Raw genomic sequence first — 25,714 nt, forward strand, 5'->3', positions numbered from 1 at the left:
CATAGTTATGTGGGTGAGAGAGTTTGTGTGTGTTACAGCAGTGCACACAGTTCTGGGGGTTATTTTGAAAGTGACCCCCTCACTGCCGCGGACCGCACACAGCTGTCGGGAACCATGACACAAGATGACGGATACGGTTGTCGTAGAGGGACAAGTCAGACTCCGAGAAGGGAAAAAGGTGGTTAAAAACAACGCAAACTACTTTTGCTGTATCGGTCATTATTGTTTGATAACTTAAATATGTGTTTAGTTGTCTGTACGAACACTACCTTTGTTTGTTGTTTTGTTTCCCTGCGTTTACAGTGGAAAAACAGATGGGTGATTCTTCGGAAACCTTCGCCGGTAGCAGGTAATCCTACTTGTAAAACTTTTTACGCTGCTGTTTAATAGTGTTGGGATTAGCTGTTGAAATACATTTAAATAGCTGTTTTGTTTCTTAAACGTACTTTCTACTTAGCAAAGTCCTGACATAGCGCTGTCACGGTGTTTTTTCCCCGTGACGGTAGGCTGGCTATGTGAGGAATTGGCACGGTCGTTATGCGTGATATCGGAATGACTCTAGATGCACATGTCAAGATGTCGCTATTCACTCCGGTCTGGCACCGGCAGTGTTTTGAACCAACAGCTAAAATGTTCACTTTAAAAGTGTAATGTCGCACAAAAAAGCTTGTTTAACAACGACAGGGGCTAATTCTCATAAGAGCTGTATGACGTTTTCAAATGTTAATTTCCATGACTTAAACGTGTAGGCTAGAGCATGGGCGTAGATTACGCGGGGGACGCGGGGGACGTGTCCCCCTCACTTTTAATAAAATGTATTTTCGTCCCCCGCACTTTTACTGGGTCTCACCGATCCTAGTCGACCCGCTCCGAGCGGGATCCGAACCGGCGTTACCTGCGCGGGGGCGGGCAAATTAACAGGGACGCTAAAAACAGATTTCTTTAATCTGGTTTGATTGCGCGCTTCTTGAGGTCACGGGCAAGTGTATTTACATAGAAACCAATGTGAATACATCAAGATTTAAATTCAGAGACAAAAAATAATCTATGCATGACCTGTCATTTTATTCGCATCTAAATATGAGGAGGGCGCTCTCACAGAATGTCAAAAGCGGATTCGTAGAGGTAATATCCAGTCACGCTGGAGCTGCAGCTGAAGGAAAACAATCGTTATGAGTTATGAAACGTGACGACGACAATCAGACGATTGCGACAATATATGCTTTATGTGTGTTTTTCAAGTCATCTCAAGGCTATTTATTGACAATAAAGTATAGGCTATCATATGAATAATGCAGCTTTTAATGTTTAGTATTCTGCTCACCAAGGCTGCATTTATGTAATCAAAAATAGTAATATTGTGAAATATTATTACAAATTAAAACAGCTTTTTTCCTATGTGAATATAGTAATTTATTCCTGTGATCAAAGTTGAATTTATCATCATTACTCCAGTCTTCAGTGCCACATCCTTCACTATTCATTCTCATATGATGATTTTATAATCAAGAAACATTTATGATTATTATCTGTGTTGAAAACAGTTGTGCTGCTTAAAAATGTTGTGGAAACCATGATAGCCTACATGTTATTTTTCAGTATTCTTTAATGAATAGAAAGTTCAATCGATAGCATTTATTTGCATTCATTAAATAAATGATTATCTTTTGTAATATTAAAAATATCACTTGTGATTAATTTAATGCATGTCTGATCAACAAAAGTATTAATTTCTCTCTTTTTTAATTTTACCACAAATGTTTAGATGGTTTCCACAAAAATTAAGCAGCACCATGAGCAGCACAACTGATAATAATCATAAATGTGTGTGTGATCATCAGATCCCAGATATGAGAGTGATTAGTGAAGGATCATAGGACACTGAAGACTGGAGTAATGATGATAAATTCAGCTTTGATCTCAGGAATAAATTAAACTTTTCTATATCTTCACATAGAGAACAGCATGGTTTACATCAGAATATATCTATATATTTTTACATTGCAAAAAATCTATGGAGTCTTAATGTAGAAGTGTTTGTAGTATATAAACCAATCATAAAATTGGCACAAAAAATAGGAGAATAATATTATAGATATTAATTAGTGGTTATTGTTCAGCAGTGTATTTGATATCTTGCCCAATTAAAAGCAAGAGATGCAATAAATTATATTGGTCCAAAAAAAAAAAAATTCTGTCCCCCTCACTTCTGAAAAGATGGCTACGCCCCTGGGCTAGAGACAATCTCTCGCAGTGGTTTTGAAATTCCTTGTTCAAAACCAATTTAAATTAGAACATTTTGTGAATTCTGTACTAATTCAACAGACCAATTCCATCATATTTTGTGACAGTTGACAATGTGCCTAATTTTTGGGTGCATGCATGTTGACCGGTTATAAATTAGGCCGAATCCCAACATTTTATTGCAATTAGTGTTAATCGTATAAGGCGCTTGAGCATAGCCTACAGGCCTAAATATACTGTTATACTATATTTTGTTTTTTCATTCATTTTGTTACTATAGTGGCTGTTAAGATCAGAACTTCAAGGTATGTGTCATGCAGACATTAAATAAATCTCCCCTGTTATTAAATATAACATTGTTCCCGGTCTGGCATTAAAAATATGACAAGTGGCCTCTGTCTCCCTTATTATAAGAATCGGCATTCACATTGCAAGCCATACACTTACACAACTTCTTTAGGTGAACTTGGATAGGTCATTTTTGGATCTCTGTTGTCTGAAGCTGTCATTCTTTAATAGGTTAGTCTCCAGTTGCTTTCATGGATCACTGTGTCTTTTGATGTGTGTGTTATGACAGCTGCTCAGCGCTCGCATACTGTTTTAGAAGTCTGGTGATGTAGTGGTTTGTTGTTTTGTACAGAAGCATAAAAACAAAACATCACCACATTTTCAAAACAACAAGCGGAGTCGTCCTAGAGACTATAGCTTGATGCTGTCACGCACAACACTGGTTTATGGAAAGAGACAGTTTATATGTCATGGCTCAGTAACTGTGTCCCATGCATGTGTTACTTTGTCAATTGTAATTCCTGATGATGATTATGCAAATTATAATATCAACTGCCAGAATTTTTGTGCAGCACAGTAATGAAATGAAAGGAAATGTAGACTTTTTATTGCCTTAAGGTACAATACCTGTAACTGTAATGATTTTATTTTACTTAAATGGTACATTTATGGTAATGGTGCTTGTACAATGGCACAGTGGTGTTTATATGGAACTCCAAAGTATTTTGATGATACTGTCAGAGTAAACATCTAGAAAACATTTTATTACCATTGCAATTTTGGCAGTGTTTGTTAGTGTAAGAAGATGCACTTCTGATGTTTTATGAATTTGTAATCTTGACTGTCTCAGACTGCCTGTCCTTGCTGGTGTATAAGGAGCGTGGAGAGAAGAGTAAAGGACAGCGGGAGAGGAATCAGGCCATGCTGAGGGATATCTGTGGACTGGAGGCTCTTCAGGGGTTTGATGGAATGAATTATGCGCTTAGTCTGCTTTGCCTGAGCCAGTCTGTCTTGCTGGGCTTCGACAACAGAGTGACTCTTCTGGCCTGGGATGCTCGAATACGCTACAGCCTTGGAGAGGGTGAGAGCAGAGCATGTGTGCACGTGTAGTGATCAAATGAAAATTGGCATCCATTAAAATTCTGTCATTCGCCCTCATCTCGTTCCAAACCCATATGCGGTTATTTTGATGTGGATCACAAAGTAATTGTTTTTCGTTAGCTTGTAAAAATCATCTCAACAGCTGCAATGACAGTTGCTTATTATTTTATGTGAATTACAAAGTAGAATTTTTTTACGATGTTCAAAGTGACTGATGGCTGCCAAGCTCCCAATATTTAATGAAATCCACCTAAACAGTCTCAGGGCATGTTTACATGACACCATTTTCAACCGAAAACGGAAAACGTTTTATTCGTTTTGGCTGGTCGTTTACACAAAAGCTACACAAAAGCGCAATTTTTGGGCAAACACAAGCTTTTGAAAACAGGTTAAAGTTAAAGTTAAAGTCTCCATGTAAACAACAAAAACCTGAATTTGAAAACGCTGACATCATACACGCGCATGTATGATGTATGTTCTCGCATACATATTACCTGTTTGTTGAGCATTTCTTGACAAAGAAATTACTGCAATTACTGACCTGGCATGCATAATACAGTCTTTTTTAGTAATTTTAAGTGAATAAGGACTATTTTGACAACATTGGTGTCTGTTTTTAGAATACATTATAAACATTACATACTGTGTATAATAATAATAATAATAATAATGTATTTAATTAAAAAAGTATATTCATCAAATTAGTCTTATGAAAATCCTCTTTCTTTATTTCTTACTTTATTAATTTCTCATCAATTTATTGTGATTTCTAGCAAACATAGTTAATGTTTGATCTCCCTCAGGGAAGCATATGAGTCAAGACCGCTACTGGGTCTGTTAATCCCAGACACCCTCGAAAAACACGTACAGACATACACCTACACCCAGGAGGTCGACTCACACATACACATACAGAATGTATGACAGAATGGTGTGGCATGCCCTTTGAGAAAGCAGCAAAGTTATAATTGGGACCCTGTGATGTTTGATAGTCTATAAGATCTCAGGATTTTCTCGAACATGCATTTGACAGAGTAACACACATACAAAAAAACATATAGCATATTATCCAAGACTTGGTTCAGATGAATTCAGGTTATTTCAAATCAAAGTTATAATTTCCGAATATAAAGCTGAAATGTTGAATGATTTGACTCTTGCTTGGCGGCTGTTATTCTGAATACATGTGTCGTCTCCGCTCTGATACCTCCTTACATCTTTAGGTCCCATGTTTGTTTGCTTATTTGTCTCTAAGGCAAATCAGAATGATGATAGATGGAGTCTGGTGAAGCGAGGTGCTGATGTCTCAATCTGCTCTGTTGCTCTTACCATTTTTTTTTTCTAAACTACTTTAACATACTCCACTATACCATGTCCCCTCACTTTTATCATCACTAATGCTTCAGTGACTTTAGACTGCCTTGCTTCAGTTGACCAGAGCTTGAGATGTGAGAGTGTGTGTTGTATTGATGAATCTTATAATATAAAAGATTTATGATGAATAAATATTTTGTGAGTGGTATGTATGTGTGACAAGATGCACAATGGAATAGGTATTATGAAGTAAAAAGCATTAATCCTATCGGAAGACATGCACACATGCTGCTGCAAGTGAACTTTATCATAGGGCATTATTCTCAATGTATCGATTACTTGCCTTTATTATGATAATTTGAGGTATTTTCCCAATGATTTAGAGTCTACATTCACACCTATGTTGCTTAATCAGGCCCATAGATTATATGTTAAACTTGAAATAAATGTACTCCAAATTTGTCTGTAAAAAAGACATAAAAATGCAGCCGCAAATAAAAATACACTCATGATGAGCCATTTGGGGTTCTCAGAATCACGCGGTTAACAACGGACATTGTGGTAATATCAGGGAATGTTCCATGCTTGAAAATGTCATGGAGATTTATAGTAATTATCTTCTGATCCTTCAAATATCGTATCAATAAGATATCACTCTTGTAGAGTAAAAATTGCTTGCATGTCATAGTATGGTTCAATTTGTTTGCGAATTGATCTGTTGTTTTTTAATGAATTTATCTGAATGATTGATTGGCCGACTGAATCTAATTCAATATTATTATAAAAAAACATTATTCACAAGTGTAAAAAAAAATACCATAAAATAGAAAAAATATGGAAATGGAATGGTCAAAGGGTGTAGGAACCCAGCATATTAACCAAGGCTCTCTGATAATAAACCTGTCTCTCTTTCAGTTCACAGGTTTAACGTCAATGTCCAGCCTGGCACCAAACTAGAAAGTGGCCCCGCCTCCCTGCATTTGTGCAACAATTTGCTTGTCATCGCCAGAGACCTCCCTCCAACTGTCATCGGCCAATGGAAACTGTCGGATTTGAGGCGTTATGGTGCCGTTCCTAATGGATTTGTCTTTGAGGGAGGGACAAGATGTGGGTACTGTAAGTTCGTTATTGTTCTTTTCCTCATTCAGTGCTATTCTTGAGTTTAATTTCTTTGACACTTTTTGAGATGCAAATGGATTTTTGGACATTTTGTGTTGTTTTGGCCAAATACTACATTTTATTCAATGAGAAGAATCCCATGATATTTGAGTTGAGCATGTGGTTTGTTCTTGTACAAAGTCGTCTTCTCCTCGGCCTCTTTTCACTTAGTCTAAGTGATATTCTGTGCGGTGGGAGTAGCGCAGAGGTGTTTGCCAATAGTAAATGTGAAAATCGGATAACCTCACAGTCGCACTGTCTCTCTCCCTCCCTCCCTCATTTTCTCGCTCGCCCCATACTTACAGAATCAGTACACATTACTTTTGTGCACCCACACAGATTGTGGTAATGTGTGATATGCTCCAGTGTAAGATGTTGCGTTAGCACCCGTGAAACCCACCAGCTGCCTCTCTGGCAAATCCATCTGCAGCTGTTCTGTAGCTTCAGCAGCTTTAATGCTCCATCTTATATGAAACTTCCGTACATCGGGTCAACGGCAGTTCACGGTTTTTATCATAATCATAATTAGAATAATTCATTTTTTACTCCAAAGGTGTTCAGGATATATGTTAAATGTTGTTTTGATGCGCTATGCTCGGAACTCTGGGCATTTTTATGTGTTTAGGTGGTGAGGCGGCATGTGAAAGGTCTCCTGCCAAGTGGAAGAACTTGAGGGGGCAGGGGTGCTCGCAATGGACACCAGACTCTCATTGCTGTTGTAGTACATTAGTACGACATTAGTCATGTCTATGGACACTGTGCATGAAAAACCTCACAAAAAGCTCTTTATCACAAAATAATAATTATTTTTTCAAAATAAAAAAATGACATCTTTATTCAAATATTGTTAAAGATTTATTAAAGCATATTGCATAGTTGTGCTTTGAGTCGGTTGATTTATTTGTGATAATGCAATGAAGCAAACTAAATTGTACGAACATAATTTTGGCCAGGCTGTCACACGAAGAAATTGTAAACGCAAACGGTTACACTTTACAATAAGGTTTCATTAGTTAACATAGCATTTTATTATTAATAATAAAGTTATATTTTTTAACATACTAATGCACTGTGAACTAACATTAACAAACAATGAACTGTATTTTTATCAACTAACGTTAACAAAAAGGAACAAATACAGAAATACAGAAATAAAATATATTGCTCATGGTTGTTCTTTTTTAATTATTTGTATTATTCTTGTTCAAAAAATATCGTAAATGTTAACTATTTTTAGCCATATTTGGCAATTTTTTTAAATCCATTTTGCAGATGCTTCTTAAAAATACATGCAGAAGATGCAAAACAAAAGATCTGCAGATTTTCTCTTGGCTTAGACATCTGTGTAAAACAAGCTTGTTTAATTAGATTGAATTTGAATCTTCTTTACAGCTAACAGTACCACCAATGCTTGAAAATGTATGGAAATCCATAAAACAGACAAGGAAACTAAGATATTAAGAGCACCGAGTTTACATTTAGATGCATTCAGTGAAATAATTACCTTGTCTGGAGTGGGTATTTGTTAGTCTGTGCTTTACCTCATTATAGTTTGACAACCATGAGCTCCGATTGGTCTCTACCACGCAGAGGTCATGTCCCTCCCACTGCCATTAGTGTAATTCAGCGGTTGGCTGCTCGGGGATAGAGTGAATTAAATTGAAAATATGGCCTTGTTGCTTGTCTAAAGTGCAATTCAATGTCACAGGCCACACGCAGTGACAAAACATACTGGCAGTGTAATTAGTGAGTGTGTCAGCCGTCTCATTTGATTTCAGAGACTGAACGGGTGTGAGTTTGTTCAGTGGCTTAGTTAGACTTGGACAGGTTGTAGATCACTGTTTTCCGTGCTGTCAGGTAGGGCTTTATGGAACAGCATGGCTGGCATCTGCAATAAAAAAACATGTCATGAGATCTAAAACAAGTTGAAACTGACAATGCAATGCAATTGTATTTACAAGTGTTTGATCTCAACCTGATTAACAATGCTGCACTTGACACACTACAATACTTATGGCTTTTTTGTGCAGTGTAAAAAGTTGCGCAAGTAAAGTTAAAGTATATCAGATAATTCTTATGTTTGGACTGGAATACTGACTTATTGAATGCTGTGAAGTATACTATGGAAGCTTGTTTCCGCAAAAGAAAAATATATTATTAATTACGACTTTTTATCTGACAATTGTAGACTTTTTTTAAAACAAAGAATTGCAAGATATAAACAAGCAATTGCAAGTTATAAAGTAACAATGGCATGATATAACGCCAGAATTACATGAAATAAAGTCATAATTGCGAGAAATAAAGTCATAATTGCGAGAAATAAAGTCAGAATTGCGAGATATAAAGTTATAATTGCGAGAAATAAAGTCAGAATTGCGAGATATAAAGTCAGAATTGTGAGATAAAATGTAACAGTTAGGTTACATTTTTTAAATAAATGTTTTATTTGTGGCAGAAACAAGCTTCCATAGTATACTCTGCATGAGGCTATTTGAAGAAAAAGTGAAAACTGAATATGAAACGATGTTCTGTTTCATTTTAAAATTTGGTGGGGAAACATTTGCCACTTTAATCAAAAAAAAAAAATTTTTTAAATCACCACTGATACTACTTCCAGATAATGTGTTATGTTGGAAATGTAAGTTCAACGACATTGCACTGTATGCACTCTATTGTATACTGCACACCTTAGCAGAGTCAACGTATTAGATTTTCATAATCAAAAATACAAAAATAGTGGTTTAGCAAAAGCATGTGTAGGCCTGTGTTTATTTTCTAAAAATTTGGGCAAGGTAAATAAATCGCCTTATACTTAGCCACATGTCTCCAGTATTAATAGCCTACCAGTATGTTTATGAATTATGAAACCAAGTGCTAAGGGTGTTATGGTTATTTTTGTAATGGACTGTCACTCCTACCGTCTCCACAGTGATGCTCAGGGATTTGACAGGACTATATTTACCTCCATGAAAGACCGCATAAGTCTCTTTCCTCATCATGTCCTACAAAGAAAAACAGTCATAATCTGACTGCAGATGAATCATTAATGCATCTTGTCACAAGTAAGGCTTTTGTTACCCCAGTTTTACTGTTATAGTTTAAGCCTCGTGGCTATTTAATAGCTTGTTTTTCAGTAACATCCAGTTGTGCTTTTGCCAGCGATTTTTATTAGTTTGAAAGGAGTTTCAGCCTTTGCAGATGCAATTGACATTTGCATAGAGGAGGTGTGAGCACCAAAAGGGATTTTCTTGGTACACAATCTTCCTCTTATTTCATAAATTTTACATTATGCAAAAATGCATTTTAAAAAAAATATATAATTTCAAAAGCTGTGGAGTGTGGACCTATTAAATTAATAACTTATATGCATTTGACTCATAATCTAATGAACCTATACTGTTCCACAGCGCACAAACAAACATTTTAAGTATTGTTCATTTAAGGTACTTTACTTTATAGACTTTGAATGCCTGATTAATTTATTTGAATGATGTATGAACTTAGATTTTCTTGGTTCCATTGGCTTGAATTAGTCTATATAATTCATTTATACTGAATCAGTGAAATGTGAATGTTCTCGTCTGCTCAGAGGAATGACTCAATGTTCCCTCATTTGTTGTAATCTCGTGACCGCTATTATGGTCATTACTAAAACTAATTTTCTATTCAGCGCTATGCACAATTAATGTCAATCTGAATTCGAAATGGTACATTATGTATTTTGAATAAAACGGCTCAAGACATTAAGAAGCTATTTTGTTTCTCTCTGTCTCCGTAGGGGCTGGTGTTTTCTTTCTTGCATGTGCAGAAGGAGAACAGATCAGTTTTTTGTTCGATTGCATTGTTCGTGGCATATCACCAAGCAAGGGGCCGTTTGGACTGCGCCCAGTCCTGCCAGGTGAGTTCATATTTGTGGAGGTGTGTGATGTAAGATCTCAGGTCGGAGATTTCAAAGTTGCTAATATTGGCCTCATTAGCTTGATGTGCGTGAGCTGTCAGCTGCATGTGCATATCTGTGTCCAAGCTCTATGTAAGATTGATATGTGGTGTCAAGTTTCCTTCTCTCTCTCTCTTTATTTCTCCCAGCACCCTCATGTTCTACTCAGAATGACTGCTGATTTTATGTTTGGAGTCCCAGATACTCCAATTATGTAAATGTAAAAATAATAATAGTAATTTTTAAATTAGCCTTTTATATTCCATCCAATTTAATTTAATAGTTTCCTCTTATCTAATCAGAGGCTGCATCTCTTCCACAGTAGGCAACTGTGGAAGAGATGCAGCTCTGTAATTTTGCCACAGTAGGCATGTAGTTACATTTGAAATTGAAGTCAATCCTTCTTCCAAAATGTATTTTTGTCTTACCCTCTTAGCCCTTACCTTCTTAGCTCTTACCCTCATAGATTTACAATGGTAAGCCAAGTATAAGAAAAGAGGAGAGTCTGCTGGTAAAAGAGAATGCGATTGAGCTCATAATAAAACCAGAAACAACATGGGCTTAGTTTTTTTGAGAACTGGGGGATTAGAAATGTTGTAAAAGTGAAGCAGAGATTACATTTTATTACTTAACAGGTGATTACGGTATTTTATTGAACCGATAAATTCCCAAATGTAGTTCTACCAGAGTTCATTGTAAAGCATTATATCATGAAGTGTCATTTCTTGACATTTGTTGTAGCGATGTGCTGGAATTTATTTTCAAGAAAGTACAGTGTCTGTTAATGGCCATCACTACAGTAATCTCTTCAGTTAGTCAGTTTGAGACACTTTCCATCTAAACGAGATATATGGATATTAGGCCTAGTAGTAAATGTTTTATAAGCAGTAGAATAGTTTCTCTCTCTATTTTTTCTTTCTGAGAAAGAAAGCGTAGGGACAAAATTTACATAGTATACATTTAAAATACACAATAAATAATTATCAGAACTGTTCTGATTCAGAATTTTATAATTTTATAATTTTTTTGCTGTATTTCATGTTGTTAACTCGTTCCCTGCCTTTGAAGAGTTATCTCATCTTTTATGAGAAAACACTTTTCTCAGTTTTACACAGTTTTTACTATTATAAGGTAGGGGGCGCTATTACGCATCTTCAGAAAGAGTACTTAATCTCCCGATCAAAACACAGGAGAAGAAAATGCATAAACAAGCGATAGCATATGTAATCATATGTAGGGCTGAAACAATTCCTTGAGTAAGTCGAGTTACTCGAATTCAAAAAATCATTGCTTTGTGTAGTCCATTTGAACTACGCAGGGTCATGTTGTAGAAAGACATTTTTTGTGAGAGGACTAACTGCGCACCTACTGCGTGGATTGTGGTTATATCCGCGGGTCAGGTGGGTAAAGTAATAAAGTAAAATTTTCAAAATTGTGGCTGGATGAGAGATAAATCTGTGTTCATTTTAATAATAAAGTATTTTTTACGCGGGACTCTCATTTCATGGTAAAACACAATGAATGTGTGTTATTCTTTAACTTTCATCTAATTTCAAGACCAGAGACTGCAACGCTCGAGAGACACTGGTCTCGCTATTTTTAAATGAAGACAAGTTTGTGTTGAGCTTCAGGATGTGACGCTGAATATTTAAAACGCTCAACCTTCATTTGCGGCAGCTCGCGCGTGAGTCCGCGAACTGAAGAGAGACCAGCACTCAAAATACATAGGCTAATCATGAATGGAGTTTGCACATGCATTACCATTATTGTGAGGTATTTGTGAAATGTTTAATGGGCCTTATACTTGATATCACCGAAATTCACCATTAAAGGGGTACTTCAGCGCTGGGAAGATGAATCTGTATTTGAACTGGGTCATCAATGCAGTAGAAATGTGAAATTATTTTTGAATTTGGTGCCTTCTAGACTGAGAAAAGACAGAAAATGTATTTTTGTCCCATGGGGATGAAAGACTACAATTCCCAGAATGCTTCGCTGCCCTGTGCCATTCCCCAACGCCACCAACTTGATTACAGTGACTTAGTTAGAGAAGACACTACAATTAAAAACTGAACGTGTGTGTTCAATATAATGAGTGAGTCCCCGCGCGAGTCTCACAGCACTGAGCACTAACTGCAGGAGTGATGAGAGCTGAGGTAATCGCGACTACACTCGCGGCATACATTCACAACGCGAGTTCAGTCTGGCGTGTTTCAGTTCATGCCTTTACAAGCTTAACTTTCATAGAAATTAATTTGAGAAGTTAAAAGACTTACATTGCACACCATAGCTCCGTTTAAATGAGTGCCTGCCAGCTGAGCTCTCCCTGCAAGCTGAGTGTAATCTCCCATCCCCCATGCGCGAGTTCAAAACATGCGGAAATGGCTCCCTCTGCTGGCTGTAGTCTTTAGCCTTTGGCCAAACATTCCTCCTATGATGCAAAAATCGTCAATTTGCATCATAGGAGGAATTTTTCTAGAAATAAAATGCATAAATCTCTTGTCTCAGGGAGATATGAGGGGGGAAAGAACAATAATTTGAATATACTCCAGGGTTTCTACTGATACAAAGCCATATGCTAATCGCTGAAGTAACCCTTTAAATGTTCTCAAAGCTCAGCGTAACAAATAGCAGAACGAGCTGTGTTGTGTTGTTGCTTTCAGAGCTGCGTGCTTTCATTGATTTGTGTAAATTAAAATCACACACTTTTTAATCACAGGCTATTCATAGCACCTAACTTAATAAAACAAATGGTGTTACTATGATGAGCTGAAAATGTAGATATGTTTGTGGGATGTACTTTATCTGAATTAAACACAAACACATATCTGGCGTCTCCTCACGCTCCAGCAGTTACTCCTCCGTGTGCTCCATAGGTTGTCGACCCTGGTATAGGTTATTTAAGAAATGTAATTTTGCTAATTTGAAGCAACTCATGTCATCGTAGTTTATAGGTTACGATAGCATTGCGAGAATGTGAATAATTGTAATGTGACGATCGGGTGCGGGTGGATGGTCTACTCTTGTTCCAAGTTTCCTTCCTGTCCAATATTTTTTGCTTCTTACAAAAGCCACAAAATCTTCAAAGACGTAAAGGCTTATGTCATGCCTGAACTGAAGCGAAAACTTGAAAGTTACGTTGCACAACATAAATGCAATGTTTAGGCATTATTATTATATTACTATTATTTTGATTTATAGGTTTTATAGTAAATGAGATTTTAAATTCATTATATATATATTGTATTTGCATTATTATGTGGCTATTCAATGCACTAAATTAGTTTAGTTTTCACATATATTAATGTATGCCATTTCAGCAATAAAAAGAAAAAGAAAAAAATCTAAAAAGAAAAAAAATTAGTTGTTAATTTTAAGATACCGGTCTTATTTCTCTTGTATATTAAGTATTGCTCTTTAATAAAGAAAAAGCACTCATTATCCGATTGCTCGATTAATCGATGGAATATTGGTAGAATACTCAATTACTAAAATATTCGAAAGCTACAGCCCTAATCATATGCATATGTAAAATAATGTGATCATCAACATACATATTAATAAACAGCATATAAATCAAAACTGTGTAGTGTTACTGAATGAATGTCGCCCCAGTATGAGCTACAGTGCAATAATAGCCGATCTACTCAATCTATGTTTAATCATCATTTTGAATCTTCAATTTGTGATTTTATGAAACTTGTATAAAACCAGAGGGTCTATTCTTTCTTTTGATATATTGCATGTTCAGATATTCATACAACAAAATATTCTGGGGACCATGACATTTTGTAAAAATGATCAAAAAACACTGACGGAGCCCTGGAGTCTCTGAGACCCCAAACAGTACATAAGAGTTATAAATAATTCTGAAAGTGTTCACAATAAATAAATAAAAAATTGTCAAAGAATGTATGACACATTTGTACTATTATTTTTATTATTATAAGGCAAATTCTGCATCTTTGTGTCACAGTTATCGGTGATTATAATGTCATATTTCTATTACTAAAAAGGCACTAGCAGACTTTTACATCTAACAGTAACAGGGTTCTGTAGTCAGTCATATTCATTAAGTTTGATGAACATTAATGAGTCTTGCTTTGTAATGGCAATCACTTTTTAACTCTATCCACTCAATGGCACCATCTTGACGGAGGATAATAATATCTATGTGGTACATATCTTTTTAATGGAACCTATAACATGACTTCCCGAATACTGAATTATTGTCCTAAAAATCAATGTAAGTTTCACATTTAGTTTATTGATCGGTCCTAGATAGATTTACCATGTAAGCATAATAGTATATTAAACCGTAATGAGTTTGACATATCATTTTATAGATCAAACCACCACACTGACGCACAGAGAATCACTGAATTAAGCTGCTGAGCCAGTGATATTGAGATAAAACGATAAGGTCTTGCTGAAAGGTTGCATGCTGTCATGAGTTGTGTGAACAGAATCCTGTAGTGTAGAGAGCGGACACACAGTCAGTAACATAAAAGAAGGATATGGCTATGAAGTGGCTTAAAGCTTTTCTGGGGTTCATGGCTAAAATTAGCACAGCCGTAGTTAAAATGGCTCTCTACATAGCCAGAGAGCTTGTAGGATAGTTCAAACCACACAAAGATCGATCTGTGAAGCACCAATATTATGCCTGGGCTGCTCCAGGGCAATTTCTTGTAATAAATGTACTATATTGCTTTAGGGGAGGAAAATGTGTGCTAAATGACTACATATTTACATTTACCCATTTACAGAGGTGATCTATGCTCTGTGGACACATTTTTTGACAGGTGTTATTATTTACCCCTTCAATACATTGTGTACCATTGCCTTAAAATATGATTATTCAAAATTGCTAAACATATTTTTGTATTTCTCTGTGGACCAATCACAGAGACAACACAAATCATTTTCAGCCAGATTGTTGCGTAGTGCTTTTTTGATGATGATAATCGCAACTGGAATTTTTCTTCCCTCTATAAATTGTCACAATTACGGTGATTTGTTGTATGAAAGTATGAAGGTGGAAATAAAAGCCTTAAAGTTAGTTTACTCTGATGTTTAACAAACATCATGAATTCTTAGATTTATGTAATGCCACATTACATCAAGTAATCGCCTGTCATCCCTCATACTGAGATGTCAGAACAGTTGTTCTAGCTGTCATTAAGTGTCATTTATTATGTGCACTTGATGTATTTTAACCTTTGACATTCAATAAAGGTTGTGCAAGAGTTCCGATTACCAGTGATAAATAAGGTGTACCCTATAAGTTCTTCAGTATTTCACTTTTTTCTGCATTCTTCAGTCGAATTTCACAGAGCAGATAAGTTGTACAATGCCAAACCTCTTTAAATATGCCAAAAGCAAATACTCTTTTAGATTTTTATATTCACACTCAGAAGATTAGACTGTATAATACTATCTTAAGTATTTTACAAAAACTACACAACTATTTGTTTCTAGAATTGCTGTGTAGCGGCGACTTGCAATTTTGTTCTTGCTTGTGTGATATTGATTTTTCAGTCTATTTGTTGCCCGTAGCATTGCTTGAATGCCTGTTGAACTACTTTAGACCAGCATGAAATTGACTTTTCATGCTAATAAGATGCCAAAAATATCTATCACTAAACTGTGAAAAGCCTGCGAGTGTTTATTCCTCTATATCAACATTTCTAAACTCTGTTTTTCTTTTCCTTTTGTTCTGTTCCAGTTTTGTCTTTTTCGTATCGGTTTGTTCTCTTCTGACTGATTTATTGTCTTTTTTGAGTACTTTGTGTTCAGTGTCCTGATTTATTCTATTGTGAGAGAAAATGACCAACCACCATATTGACCTACTGCCATATTCAAAAGAAGGTTTCAAAGCTTTCCGTGTGTGTGGATAAACGTGTGTGTGTACGAGTACGAGTGAGTGAGTGCTTGTGTGAGAGATTATTGCTGTGAGGTGGTGTCTGTGATACCAGGAAAAACTGATAAATGTGCCCAGTGGCTCCAGTAATTCTCCCAGCAGAGACAGTGAAACAACAGTGATGGATTAAATATGACTTAATGCTCAGAGACAAATCAGTGCTGTCTGGTGAATGTTTGTGTGCTCATAAGAATATATGTTGGTGCATGTGTGTATGAATGATGAATGTTCACTCTATTGGTTTAATTAAAATGTAATGTTTCCATAGACCCCAATGCTAACCCGTCATCTATAGAAGACAGGATTAGCCAGGAGGCCAGTGAGCTAGAGAAACGACTCAGTATGCTGTCAATTTGTAGCCATCACAGCTTTGCAGGTAATTCAAAAAAGCATACACAAAATAAACACACAGAACAAGATATTTTATTTTAAAATAAAACATGTTTTTTGTAAATAATAGTACACCCAAAAATGAAAAATCTCATAATTTACTCATCTTCTTCAAGTATTCAGTATTTAAGTGAATTGCAAAAGCATATTTTTTGAAGAATTTTTTTGCATAGTTAATTTCCATACATCAACGGTTCATAGTGTCTGTCAAGCTCCAAAAGCAACAAAAATCACTATAGATGATCATAAAAGCCTTCACATAAATGTCACTCAATTGCTTTCTGTGGGAAAAAGACAGAAATGTAAGTTCACCCGTAAGACCTTTGTTCATCTTCTGAACACATTTTTGATGAAATCTGAGAGCTCTCTGACCCCTCCATAGACAGCTATATAATTAACACTTTCAAGGTCCAGAAAGATATTAAAGACATTGTTAAAATATTTCATGTGACTCCAGTGGTTCAACCTTAATTTTATGAATCTATGAGAATACTTTTTGTGCACAAAAACAAACAAAAATAAATAATTTATTCAACAATTTCGTTCTAGCCTGGTATTTAGTGTTTGTGTAAATGACACTGTGCAGTGCACCTTCTATAAATTAGTATTAACCATCTCAGCTTGTCTCCCATCAACACTGTGTTTAAGTTACAAAACAGATGGTGGTAAAGTTGTGGTTGGTAAATTAACATTATATCAGTTAAGGAAATGTAGGTTTTATCTGTAAAACCTAAAATGTTGCTAATATATTTTTACGGTAAATTTCTGGCAGCCACAACAGCCATTATTTACCGTAAATTTGCAGATTTTACAGATCACTATTAGCTAATCAATAACTAACTATTTTTTCATACCTCCCAGAAAACTACATATACAGGTTCTTATTTAATGTGAATAATGCATAATGTATAATTAATTCTAAAGTGGAGGCAATGGTAACCCACTAGTAATGACTCATGTATTACCAAATCCTTCAGAAGGAATGACTAATTATTTGGATTAGTATTCTACAGTGAACAGCATTATAATGTTCTAATATTAACTGAAGTCATTGTAAGCTTTTTGAAGTGTTTGTAAGGTTTTAATTCCTTCTGATGGATTTGGTAACACTTCAGTCATTACTAGAGTTATCATGTGTTCACGTTAGAATACTGATCACAATAATTAGTCATTCCTTCTGAAGGATTTGGTAATACTTGAGTCAGATGGGTAACCATGATCTTTACTTTATAATTATTTTTACATTTTACATTATTCTTATTAATTATGAACCTTTTTAGACTTTGTAGTCCCCTAGTGGAAATGAAAAAAAATGTTGTTACAGATTAGCTAATAGTGAACTATCACATTCAACTGAACACCATTACTTACTAATTCATTAATTCTTCTTAGCTAATAGTAGTTAAAATGTTAATAGTGTGTAAAAATAATAACTTATTTTTTCCTGCACTGTAAAACAATATTGTTGGTTTAACTTAAAATAGTGTAACCTGGTTGCCTTAAAATGTTGAGTTAATTGAAATAAAAAAATTAAATTGATACAATGAAGGAAATTGGTTTAATAAATAGAAACTAAAAATAATATTATATCTGAATCAATAAATCCTGAAAATAGCACAATTTGGCATGTTTCTACGATAACTACGTTATCACAAATAAAACACACAAAATATTTTAATAATACTTGAATAAAGGTTGTCGACTTTCAAAAATGTTCATTGTAACAATGCTCACTTTTTTATTTCAATGAAAATTAAGGCAACCAGGTAACTTATTTTTTTAATCTTTTTTTTATAGTGTGTGTAGTTATTCATTAATGACGGAGCACTATTCTGAAGTATTACCACATTTAGTAATAAAATAAATTAAAGCGTGTAAATATTCTTCAAAACTGCTTCTGTTACATCAAAAACATAATAAAAATCAAATCATTATTAGATAGTGTCATTTGCTTTTAAAATGCATGCACAATGCTACCAAATGTTTCTAGGCAAACATTTGTTAATCTGCCCTCTCTTTGTCATAATTTGTCAGCCTCCACCTTCAGTTATGGCGCCTCCTTGGCAGGAGATGATCGGAGCATCTCCAGCTCCTCCTCTGAGACCAGCCATTCTGATAACAGCCTGGGCAGCCGCCTGGCGATATGGCCTGAGCCAGTAAGACACCCCACTCCCATTGAACCATCATCATCACCCCTGTTAGGGGTTGCAGGATCTAAAAGTACAGCCTGTTCTGTCAGCACGTCCAGTGACGAGCGTCTATATGGAGTAATGTTGGGCGGGCTTCGGCCCCCATCCAAGCCACCTCACCCTAGAGGCCTTCAAGAGGCAGGGCGACAGAGCTCAACAGACAGCGGTATCGCCACCGGAAGCCACTCCTCGTATTCTGGAAGCTTCTCCTCCTACACAGGTAGCATGGATAATGGGCATGGAGAGACTGATGAGTTTGGATCCTTAACAAGCCTCCCTCAGAACCCTAATTCAAACTCAAACTCCCTTCTCAATACTCCAGTACGGACAATTCCCGTGATTCCTGAGCACAAACCCTGTGTGTGCCCACTCAAAGAGGCTGCTCAAATGCAGGCCATCGTTTACCAGGTACCCAGTCCACCTCTGCAGCATTACGACATCCCCCGCAGACTCCTACTACAACAATCCTCCAATCAGGAACAGTTTTTGACTGCTGTAGCCCAGGAACGGGCGCCTGAATATGCCACAGATGCCACCCCCAAACAAACTGTCCAATGGAGATTCAATATGTATGGTGAAGGAGTAGCGCCCCCTGAAGTTTCCACTGCACCACAATTACAGCCCGCCATCTGTCCTGACTGTGGGGGAGGAAAGGTAACAAGATTGTTTTTCTTGTAGATTTTATTACTGTTTTTATTTATTTATTTATTTTAATACCAGAACTGATTGAAATTAGGTTTTATTCTTGCATGAAATGCCATACTAAAATTTTCTGACAATTTCCTGCTGGCAGAGTATCTGACTCCTATGAGCTTATTCTTTCTAGTGAATCAAAAACATGCAGCGTAGTCAGTGTAATCTGTTGTCTGTCAGTTCTTTGTTGTGAATCAACAACGGAAAGTGCAAACCGTGTAGTCAGATTCCACAATGAATGAGTTTGGGTATTTTGTATTTTTAATGAATCAAACATATAGTGTACAACTTTTCGTGAGACTTAAATCCATTTTTACTTTTCCGTATTTACTGTCTGGTTCTGATTTAGATAATAGTTAAAGATGCACATTATGCATTTTACAGTGTTTTTTTTTGTTAAATGTTTGTGATGGAAGTCGATTATACCAACCAAGGCTGCATTTATTTGATCAAACATACAATATAAATAGTAATATTGTAAAATTTTACTACAATTAAAACTTATATATTATAATTATAACTTAGAACCATTTTGTATTTGAATTTGAATTGTACTTAATTACTGTAATGACAAAGTACATCGTCTTCTGATCTTTCAGAAATCATATGCTGATTCTCAAAAAACATTTCTGCTTAAAATTATTTCAAATGTCACTTTTAATTAATTTAATGTATCCTTGCTTTATCATTTTTTTTTTTTTTACAAAAAAGATCTTAGTGACCTCAAGCATTTGAACGTCAGTCTGCATTTTTGTTTGTTTTGCATATATGTATATTATGTATATAGCTAAAGCCAATTATAGGATTGCATTTTATGCTACCTCTTAAAACAAAAAGTGTTAAAATGAACATTTTCTGTTATCCATTCATTAATTTTTTTTGCATTTTATTTTTTCCATTTATTCTTTATCCATATTATAAGTATAATTAATAGAACCATTATAAAACCGTGATCATTTGGAAGAATTGGAACCAGAATTGATAAATCATTGACTTAAATACTCCTAATGCTTGAAAAAAAAAAAAAAAAAACCTGTTACCCTTATGCTAAAAGAAATTGGTGTGAATTTGGAGAGGAAGAAATTACATCAAATAATGTAAATCAGTGCAGCTGATTGCTCACAAATAAATCTACTTTGATTAAACCAGATAACTGTTACGCTATTTCTGAGTTTAAAGCTACACTGTGTGATATTTTCCCCCATCTAGTGGTGAAAAGGTATATGACCATCCAATGAATAATAGTTTCTGTTCCTATCAATTCTGATTTCGTTTTAACTCCTACGGTGGCTGATTTAGTCCAAGATTAACATGGCAATCCCCTTCTTCACATTCGACACGGTGCCATCAAGTGTAAAACGTGAAAGACGAAGCTTGAATTTACGGGTATGTCCCTCTTTGGCTAATGTACTTTCAAGATTGAGGGTCAACATGGCGACCGGCATTCGAACCCCTCACCCGTATGTATTTTCAATGGCATATTATAAACTTACGAGAATACTTTATTACTTGAAAAAAGTAAATATATGTTAATGAGCACATATATTTTTGAAATAACTAAGTGTTTTTAGCTAAAAATAAACTAAAAAAGTTACACTGTGTAGCTTTAAATAAATCATTTGTCAAAGTATGGGGACAAACTATTCTCTAGATTTGGACTAGAACTTCACCAACAAAATCAGACAACTTCAACAGATCAGGTTTGTGTTGACTGAGCATCAGTCTTTCGTAATGCACTCCTCTAATCATGAAAGCCACCGTTCCAGCACAAATCTGAAGACTGTTGCAGCCGTCTGTGTCTCTGGATCATGCTCAGCCATCGCGTTGATGCATCAGCGGGGAGGCAAAACCAGTTTGCAGAGTGAATTTAAATGCGTTTGTCATCTCGCCACATGCTCCGGGTTGATCTGAGAATGCAATAATAAGCCATAAAAACAGCTCTCTTTGACTAAACTGAAGAAAAAGAAAAAAATGTAAAGGCAATCAATATTTCACACTGAAAAACATTTCACTTTCAGTAATGTGGCTCACAGCATTCAATACTTTTGTACAATAGTGGCATTATTTCAGTTGCTTATTGTGACTGAAAGCATCGATTTTTACTAGGTGTAGGTGTAGTCACTTTTGCTCTTTGTACATTTTAATTTAATGCATTTTTGTCTCAGTCCATTTATTGTTTTAGTTTGCCAGGGTCACCGCTAGCTAAGCTTAGCATTAAGAATTGAATCCTATGTTTTAACAAGCATGTCCTGGGTAAAAGAGGGGTGAAGCACTGCTACTTGTCACACAACACATTGCGATCGCTTAATCGCTCAACAGCCGGAGGACGTAATTTTGTAATATCTTTGCGCCCAAGTAGCAGTTCTTCACCTGCGCTTCCCCATAATATAGTCTCATGTCAATATCTGCCTAGGAAATCGCCTTGTCTTAATCTGCAGCGCTATTTTTACTCGTCGTGAATACGCAGGCCACAAGAAGTAATTAGGTGGGGTTTTTTTGGGATCACTTTTACTTAGGACATGCTAGCTGCTAACATAGGATTCCATTCACTATGCTAAGCTACTAGTGGCGACTCTGCCAAACTAAAACAATGCATGCACTGAGACAAAAATGCATTTGCCCACATATCTAAATTTAGGAAAGAAGTTGAATAAGCCCTATTTCTATAAACGGTGGAGTGTTCCTTTAAAGGCAAATAAAATATAAAGTGGAACCAATTTTGAAATATGTTAGCGATAGCAGCAGGAGAAGCAGAAATGTCTGGCTCTGTCAATTAAAATAAAATAAATGCACTGTTAAACAAGTCCACTGCAGCTTTGGGATTTCTGAATCACTTTTGTGTTTCTTGTAGGTGGAGGAGAAGAGCAGATGTGAGATCAGAAGCAGTTCTGAGCAGCAGAAGACTGATGGTGAGCGTCATATAGTTATCTGGTTTTGAAATGATAATAATGGCAAAGGGCCTTGAATACATCACTTGGATGTCATTTCAACAGGAAGCGCATCAGTAATGCCTCTCTCATCCCTAAGCACATAAAGCTTTCAACCAGACTTCCTTGTCTGTATCGACTGATAAAGTGATTCTAGTCCCGCATCGACATGTTGCAGCTAAACATAGGAGCCATGAGCAGAAATTGCAATGCTTTTTTGTCACTGATATCTGATGTTTGTGTGTGTAATATGCAAAGTCAGATCAATTTAATGATCTGGATAAAATCTGTGTATTTTGATTCTAAATAAATGGCTTTGGGTTTTTGTCCTACTCAGCAGATCCAAAAGGCAATTATGAGCAGATGGCATTCATGACTGATGCATCCAAGTGGCCACAGTTCAGAGCTGGAGAGTATGGTAATTGAGCTGCCCCTTCTTATATATCGCCACCAGATCACTGCATTTCATTCGCTCGATTTCATTGCCAACTGAGTGTGTTGCATCTTATCTTACAGGAGAGACAGGACTGATAGTTATTGACAAACTTCAAGGTGATTCCATTAACTATGTGAATATCCCCATCAGCCCCATGTCTAAACGACAACTGCACTATATGGAGTTGGATCTGCAGGAACGTCCAGAATCAAGCCACACTGTTAGAGGTACAGTGTGATCCTCACATATTTACTACTTGGTTTGATCCGTCCATTACCTGCCATCCAACCTATAGTACTCATTTTTTAATCATTACCTTTACAATATACACGCTACCATTCCAAAGTTTGGGGTTAGCATGATTTAAAAAAAAAAATGTTTTTAAAACAAGTCCCTTATGCTCACTGTTATATTCATTTGAAAGTAAAGTGAAAACAGTAATATTGTGAAATATTACATTTGAAAAGAACTGTTATGTTTTAATATATTTAAAAATGTATATTATTCCTGTGGTGGTGAAACCACTTTCCTCCAGTTTTAATTACTCTTCTCAGTCTTCAGTGTCATACGATCTTTCGGAAATCATTCTAATATGCTGATTGGTGCTCAAGTAACATTTTTAATTATCATTATCAATGTGGAAAACAGTTGTGCTGCGCACTGCATATTTTTGTGGATATTTTATGTATGTATTCATAGATGATTATAAGGTTCAAAAGATCAGTATTTATTTGAAATATAAATATTTTAAAATCATACGTCATCTTTACTATCGCTTTAATTTAATGCATACTTTCTGTTAGAATGCGGAAAACTTGCTCTGATATTCCATGTCCGCCACAGAGTCTCTCTGACATTTATCATGCGCAGAGAATGAACCTCGCACACACAAACACAAGATGGGTTCGAAGTCTTCAAAATATATACTTCTGGCATGTGAAACGATCGTTACATTTTTCATAACCGTCAGCTGTACTTTATTCCACTATATTTACTGACAAGATTGTTATCAATGGCTAAGCTGGAGAGTGGTTATCAGTGGAGAACTGCACAGACAATAAGTTGAGCTGTATGATGCCATTTATACGTTTTACTTTCTAAATAAGTTATTTTTGTAAAAAAAAAAAAAAAAAAAAAAAAAAAAAAGATTTTCGTATTAACCCTAAACTTTTGGAGGATTGTTTAAATTGCTGGTATCTGGAGGTCTGTCTAATTTGGATGTGAAAAATGTCTTTCAGCTGTGTTGACATTATTATAAAATGTTATAAGCAGGTAACAGTAGCTTGCACATTAAAAAAAGTTATTAATAAATTCATTGTTGTTTTTTTGTATTGTGTTTGTAATCAGCGGCTGGCTCCAGCACTAAATATGCCCACATTGACATCACTGCTACTGAGACAGCACAGAGGGTTGGAGCCCAGCATGCACAGGGCCGGGAAGAGAGACTACAGGAACTAGAACAGAAAAGGAGAGGAACACTCACCTGAACATAGAACAAAGTGGTTTAAATGCCAGAGATCACACTGAAAATTAGTTTTTTTTGTGGAAATAGTTTTCCACTTGTCACAATTGTGAGCAAATTTGTAAGAAAAAAAAAACTTACTTTCACATTTCTTGCATCCACTAAAGTATAAATGTGGTTTTACACAAACTTTAACAGTCAGCTTCACGTCAGCGTAACCACAGCATCACTGCAGCTGTAGATGTGTAAGATTACTCACAGTGGAAGTGTTTGTAAAGTCACAATAACTGCTCCAAAGCAGCTCACAAAGTGAGCATTTCTTTACAAAGACATCTATACATTTGTTTTTAGAAGTTGGTCATTTATAAACTTGATAGTCTTGAAAGTGTGTTAACATGGGGAGGTGTACAACATTCACATGTAAATGGTAAAACAACAAACAACTAAGAAAACAGCTCCAATCATGAGCTTTTTCAGTCATAATTCAATATGTTTACAAGTTTAATTTAGGTAGTGCTAGAGCCTATATACTGTCTGTGCATTACAAAATATATTTTATATAATTTTATAATACACCATACTTTCACCCAAACTTAATAATTAAAAACAAGTTTAAATGGATAAATCGTCTATAAATACTTTGTCATTATTTTGAGTGCTTTTTTTGTGTGAAATCACATTTATTTTGTCCACCAGAACAACTGTGTTTTCACATTAATCGAGCCCGAGTAGCACAGCAAAAACAGACTCAGCGTTAAAACCTCCGCTTCACTACTGCTCATGTGGCACTCCTGCTTGACCGGTGTGATTGCACTCATTGGTTAGCGCATGCACAGTAAAAAAAAAAAAAAAAAAAAAAAAAACCCCGCTCATGCTTGCGGTGTGAAATGGCCATTTATAGTTCATGCAGTTAAAAAGCTGTGGTCATTATAAAAGCAATAATAAGCATATTGAGACATTTTGCAATTCATAAATATTTTTGCAATTCAACTATTCACTCAGATTTTGCTGAAAAATGTTTTAGGTTAAAGAAATGTAAATTGGAATCATTTTTACTTGTGGTCTCTCAGATGTTTATACTCTAATGATTATCAATGGTTCTCAACTTGAGGTCCACAGCCTGCTAGGGCCAGTTCAGTATGAATTAAATATATTGAACTTAAAATATGTAAAAAATAAAATAAAATAAAAAACTATTGCTTTTGTGGAGGAATGACATTAAGTTTCTGGATCAATGTATTGACTCATCGTTTAAAAAAGGCTTGAAAAGCAGTGTTTTCATAATTGTGTTGGATTCTGGTGGGCTTTAGGCTGAGAACCACTGCTGTATAAGCTATATAGATTTCTGCATTGTATGTTATGTACACGTTTGTATTGTCCATGTTAAAGATTTGCATGGAATTAGGAAAGTTATAAACCTGAAAACTGATCCCAGATGCAAGAACTTTGTGGACTACTGTAAATATATACTTCCTTTGACCAATTTTGTTCTGTACATTTACATATTTAATGAAAACATACTGTATTATGTTTTTTTGTTTTTCCAAATATTATTTTCTGAAATTTCTATATTGACTATAGCAGTACTATGATAAAAATGATATAACAGTGATTAACATGTTCATCCTTTAAATGCTTGATGCATTATCACA

The 25,714-nt window shown here is 35.6% G+C and overlaps 1 protein-coding gene across 3 annotated transcripts; it reads left to right on the forward strand.

Annotated features, from left to right (window-relative positions):
- Positions 1-24,907, forward strand: dok7b (docking protein 7b). Of its 3 annotated transcripts, none has more exons than XM_067441260.1 (11): positions 1-178; positions 304-349; positions 3,383-3,613; positions 5,863-6,063; positions 9,887-10,006; positions 16,234-16,341; positions 18,390-19,198; positions 22,089-22,146; positions 22,502-22,582; positions 22,681-22,827; positions 23,948-24,907. In XM_067441260.1, exons 1-11 carry the CDS (start codon positions 125-127, stop codon positions 24,085-24,087), a joined length of 1,995 nt encoding a protein of 664 aa, XP_067297361.1. In that variant the 5' UTR covers positions 1-124; the 3' UTR covers positions 24,088-24,907. The 3 variants fall into 3 exon arrangements, with proteins under 3 accessions (XP_067297361.1, XP_067297362.1, XP_067297363.1); XM_067441261.1 differs by having other exon boundaries at positions 22,505-22,582; XM_067441262.1 differs by having other exon boundaries at positions 5,863-6,054.
- The last annotated feature ends 807 nt before the right edge of the window (positions 24,908-25,714 follow it).

This window comes from Pseudorasbora parva, chromosome 4 (genome assembly GCF_024679245.1).
Source record: "Pseudorasbora parva isolate DD20220531a chromosome 4, ASM2467924v1, whole genome shotgun sequence".
Taxonomy (NCBI): domain Eukaryota; kingdom Metazoa; phylum Chordata; class Actinopteri; order Cypriniformes; family Gobionidae; genus Pseudorasbora; species Pseudorasbora parva.

Coding starts and splice junctions, on each gene's coding strand:
- dok7b (XM_067441260.1), top strand. CDS start 125: ATGACGGATACGGTTGTCGTAGAGGGACAAGTCAGACTCCGAGAAGGG. Junction 16,342..18,389: donor TAGCCATCACAGCTTTGCAG/GTAATTCAAAAA, acceptor ATAATTTGTCAG/CCTCCACCTTCAGTTATGGC. Junction 19,199..22,088: donor CTGACTGTGGGGGAGGAAAG/GTAACAAGATTG, acceptor TGTTTCTTGTAG/GTGGAGGAGAAGAGCAGATG.